Below are 5480 nucleotides of genomic sequence, written 5' to 3'. Positions count from 1 at the left end.
CTGGTTGGGGGTCCACCTGACAGCAACCGCGAATGGGATTTTTCACGACTACCGTTAAACACGGAAATTTTAAAATTAGACCGCCTTATTTTTGGTTTGTTTGATGAATATTATTTAAAATATTCCAACAGGTTTAATTCCGGTCAAAAATATTTTTTGGATAAATTTGGCTACATATTTTTTGGATAAATTTGGCTAATTTCGACGTTAAAACTAACGGAAATTTTTGGGTTGTCACAGATTTGCCACCGTAGTGACACCACGTAATTTGCATGAATTACAACCTAAGTCGTCATGTATTTTAATGAGTAGGATAATGTAGAATCAATATTTCCTCATGCCTTGCAATGGATGGACATTAGGAGCTTAGGATGTACAATTTTTGAAATGTTAACATCAAATGTCAAACCCTCTTTGGGGCATGTGTGGATACAATATTACATCTCATTATGATCATAATTTGGACTCCTTACGAACATTTTGGGCCTTATATTATGTCAGCCACCTAACATAACAGACTGTCTAGTTGATTTCCCCCAGCGATGTGGGTCAGCTTAGAATAAACCTTTTGCAGAAAAAAGAGTAATACCCAAAAAAAATTATTCAGAAAAGGATTAATACTTTTTAAGTCAAGGAAATGAAAAGCCTCCTATATTTTTCGTTCTACAAGAAATCTGGTCAACATGAACCTCTGGAGTCTCGAGCCACAAACGTCATAGAAACCAACCACTCTCTAACATGCTTTGTTTTACTTTTGTATACAGTAATGAAAACCCATGCTAGCCGGTTTTATTTACATTAAACCACAAAGACGAATATACCCTCCTCATCCCTCCACGCAAACTGTATTCATACACTCAATTCTTTCCAGATGGCAATCAAACTCTATCACACTTCTGTGTTTGAATCGACCTTCAATTATGCAGGTCTTTTGGTGACTCAAGATCAAATGAGGCGTGATCTTGGGGATCTAGTGGGTGTTTGGGGTTTAGGTTGAGGGGTTTGGGTTTCATACCATGTGGTTTTGGCATTGGGTCTTGATTGGACAGCTAAGATGTCGTTAAAATTGTTGTAATTACTATTATTTTGACGAATGGTTGTATAAGATGGATGAGGGGGTGATACATAACAACTCTTGTATGGAGATCCATATTGTCTTAATGGGCTTGAAGTCGGTGATACTGGCAACGAAGTGTTCATTCTCGTATTTCTCCTGCACACATACACACACACACACAATCTTTAGCACAACTACACTACCATTTGGGCCCACCATAGGACATGCATGACATATGAGACTGATATGATTGGACAAGACAGAACAGGTTGTACTGTGTTTGCCGTTTGGTGAGCACTTGACTAGTACCGACGTGAATGGGACAAATATTGTCATTTTTTTTGTCCCACGTGAAAAGAAGGTGGGGTAGAGACTCTGATCTCTAGTCTATGCAAAAGACGTGAATGCCCTCCTCATCCTGATTCTCATCAAATAAATATAGCCTCTTGGAGTAAAAAATAGTTACCTTGGACTCAACATTGCGCCTCTAGATGTTGTCCCTACATGCCCATCAAACGAATTCATGATTGTTCGGTTTGAGTGCATTTCCGAAGCCGTCTGTTTCATCATCATCAGCAACCATGAAAAATTAGCAAGAGGCAATGTATGTATGTATGTATGTATGTATAGGGAGTTTACCGGTGTACGACTTCCATCAAAGGTGAAAGGAAATGCTTCCTTGGTTAAGTTGACATTGGCTACTCTTGATGTAGCTTGGTCCCTTACAAAAGGATGATCCAAAAGTTTTGAGGCCGGGGGTCGTAAACACGGGTCCCGTTGTAGGCATTGTTTTATAAAAGATTTTGCATCGTTTGAAAGATGATCAGGAATTTCCGGCATATCTTTGCTATTTCCAATCTTAAATATAGCTGCCACCTGGAAAAAAAAAATAAACAATAATGTTATATTGTATGTAATCTTGATTTTATCAAAGATATCAAATGTTTTTTATAGTTATACCCCTTCATATTGGCCCCATGGAGGCTTTGATGTTGCCATTTCAAGAATTGTACATCCTAAACTCCATATATCCACTGCAAGATTGTAGCCATTTGTATTCATTACAACCTGAGATCAAGATTTTGCATTAGTATGTAATATGTATATATATATAAGCGCGTTAAAAACAAGGTTTAAAAATTAAGGAAAGTGGTGATTTACCTCGGGAGCCATCCAATATGGACTTCCTTTGAAAGAAAGCATTGAAGTACAATTTGTTATCTGACAACAAGAAATAAATAAATGAGTCCAATTGTTATAAGACATCACAAAAGACGTAACTGCCCTTCCACTTTTCTTCTTTTTAGTTAATTTTGTATGCAAAGGACTTACATGTTTTGCCATGCCAAAATCTGCAAGCTTGATTTCACCATTAGGGTCTACTAATATGTTGGCACCTTTTATATCCCTGATAAAAAAAAACATAATATAATTGTTATTACTTATTAGCAAGAACAACATAAACAGATGAAGCTAAATTCAAGATTAAAAAATTATGAAAGAGAGAGTTTAACTACCTGTGAACTGTATTTCTTCCATGCAAATAGGCAAGCCCACAGAGGACTTGCCTTGTGTAATTTTGAATTACAGGCTCTCTGAAAGGACCATATTCTTGAAGTAATTTGTGTATGGAACCACCCGAGACATATTCCAAGTACACTGATAGTGTTTCCTCTCCCTGAAAATATCCACAACTTATCAAAATGACCATTTTACCCCTAGAGTAAAATTTGGAGCTTTTTTTAAAGATGATGAGTCTTACCAGTTCACTTCCATAGTATTGAACAATGTTTGGATGTGAAAGATGACTAAGCAAAGTGATTTCCTGTTGCAAATAGACGAAACTTTTCAGAAAAGCTCATGGATTGAAAATACAAAAAAAAGCGTAATGTAAGGTTCAAATTAAGTATGAAAAAGATGGAAGAACATACCTGATTCAATTGCTTGAGACATTCTTTTGATGACTGATCATCCACAACAACCTTTACTTCTTTTATTGCACACATTTGCCCACTCTCACTATCAAAACATAACAACATATCTATTAATTACTAAACATAGTTAAAAAGATAGTTTTTCTTGACAATTCTAGCATTAAAAACTACTCCTTTGTCCAAAAATTACAACATTTGACTACACATATAGTTCAAAGGAAGTGTTAAACTAATAATCAATATCTAATAAACACCTAACTTTCTCTATTGACTCATTCATTCTACTTTAAGTCAAAAAGAAACACACACATATTAGCTTATCATTCTATCAAGTCAAAAAGAAACAACACCTTACTCATTTGGAAAAGTCAATTGTGGACTTCTATTGTTACATTTTCAAAACTAAACTTAGAAATATATATATACTTATTATAGAATAGTCAATATAAGCATAAAAAGAGCCCTAGAGATAAAATTCAAAAACTAAAAAACACAAAACCAAACAAATTACCTGTTGAATCCGAGGTAAACATGTCCAAAAGTACCTCTTCCCAACAATCTTCCTTTCTTCCACTTAGAAGGTTGAGAATGAGAATTTGAATTTTCCACAACACTAAGAGTTTTCATATTGGATAAAACAGAAGAAGGACTAGTAGGAGAACTACAAGTCTTGATACTTGATAAAGCAGAAGTAGGGCTTGTAGGTGAGCCAGGTGGCGGAAGGGGAAGTGGATGATATTCACTTTTTCCATCTTCTAATTTTTTATTAGGCGAGTCTAGACTTGCACTAGCAAACCGTGGATGAAGTGGTGATGTGGTTGTGGTCCCCACTCTTGATCCTGGAGTAGGACTTCTTGATTGAGGGCTAAATTTCGCCTCCCCATACCCTCTGTTCAACAAAAAAAAAGTTATTAATGAATCTAAATCACATTATGAGTAACTTTAATATCTTCAAAATTATGTTATTAGAGTGTACTATGAATTTAAAGGTTTGTGTTTTCTTGAACTGTAAGATTATATCAACAGTTTTGCAAAAAAAGGTTAATGTTTTGGCTGAGAATGAGCCCAGGTTACATTGGGATTGAAGCTGTCGTACTATTGCAAACTTTTGTTCATAATAATTTCATACTATTGCAAAAGTTCGACACCTGATAATGAGTATATTCAAAAGAACTAGAACAAAGTCACATAAAGCTTCATTGTTGAGTTGATTTTTGGATCAAGAACAAGCAATTTGGTAATTCACTGCAGATTACATATGATATGACCACGACGTAAGAGTAAATAACAACAATGGAATCAAGAGAGCTTCGTGAGCCCCCTATAGCAGGATTAAGTTGATCACAGGATGTAGCAAATTGAACTGAAATCAGCTCCATCCATATTGTATTTGAGTATTATGAAGAATCAACACAGATAGCATGAAACTCTAATCTATTTGTTGGTAATTGAAATGAAATGGGTTCTGAATTTGTAAATTATCAATTAATAAGCCTCAAAATATATAAGAGGGTATGATGATTCATGAACATAAGCTAAACCTAATTTATTAACAAACTAGAATACCCATTAACCAATTTTTTTAATAGAAAGCAATTTGCACCAACCAACCTGAAAAACCCCAATTGCGCATGATCAAAATTATGTTCATCAGCAGAAGACACGGAAGAGCCGCCACTGGAGGACTCCGACCCGGAACCATTAGGATCCACCATTCCAAGCGAAGTCGTTGGGGATATAGACGGCTGAGGTAGAGGATGTGCTACCCGATCCGAATCAAACCCCAAAAACCCAGACGACGACCCGTTTATTCCGGTTCCGGCTCCGGCCAACGGAGTAGAGGAAGAAGAAGGAGAGAACTCTCGGCTGGCATGGGGCGAGCCGCGAGCCAATACAGCATCGTCAAAGCTCGTTTTGTGCTTCTTATCGTTATCATTCTTGATGGATGACGGCTTGTTGCTCAAAGTATGATAATTATTGCTGTAAAATGGGTTTTCCTGATGAGTTTGGTCTTGATTCCGCTGCTGATTGTCCTTGTTCTTGGTGGATTTTCTGCCAAACCAAGCAGGCATGTTTTTTTCGATGAATTTTGACTTCATTTTTTGAGGGGATGTGGGAAGGTTCGACAGAAAGGGGAAATGGGTTTTTGTAATTACAAGATATTATAAATGGAAAGGAGAGAACTTGGAGAATGGGACCCAGAAAGAGAGACGGAAACAGTGAAGAACAGCTGGAGTTGGGCCACCGCACCGGGTCTTTGTGTTAAACCCGAGTACACGCCGTGGCATCCACAAATGGTGGACTTGGAGCCTTGGAGTTGGAGGTAGACTTATCGGTGTATGGGATTTGCTTATTGAATTCGATCAATATTTTTTCATAATAGTGATTATTAGTTGACATGGTCATCAAAATTGTTTAGATTAATTTATTTGATACTAAGAAGTTGTAAATGATAAGTCTTTTTTTTAAAAAGATATTTGAATAAATTT

At 36.4% G+C, this 5480-nt stretch overlaps 1 protein-coding gene across 1 annotated transcript; it reads right to left on the bottom strand.

Moving 5' to 3' along the window:
• Positions 1-599: 599 nt before the first annotated feature.
• On the bottom strand, positions 600-5149 carry LOC145086546 (mitogen-activated protein kinase kinase kinase 3-like). Its single transcript, XM_079024353.1, has 11 exons — positions 4603-5149; positions 3503-3880; positions 2989-3076; positions 2820-2882; positions 2575-2735; positions 2390-2465; positions 2219-2278; positions 2018-2125; positions 1697-1933; positions 1524-1615; positions 600-1213 (listed from the first exon to the last, which is right to left on the bottom strand). The coding sequence occupies exons 1-11, from the start codon at positions 5088-5090 to the stop codon at positions 946-948; spliced, it is 2019 nt and encodes a 672-aa protein (XP_078880479.1). The 5' UTR covers positions 5091-5149; the 3' UTR covers positions 600-945.
• Between the last annotated feature and the right edge of the window lie 331 nt (positions 5150-5480).

The sequence above is a fragment of the Lactuca serriola genome, chromosome 2 (genome assembly GCF_051521515.1).
Source record: "Lactuca serriola cultivar US96UC23 chromosome 2, Lser_US96UC23_V15, whole genome shotgun sequence".
Taxonomy (NCBI): Eukaryota; Viridiplantae; Streptophyta; class Magnoliopsida; order Asterales; family Asteraceae; genus Lactuca; species Lactuca serriola.
This window is presented reverse-complemented; position numbering and strand designations above follow the sequence as displayed.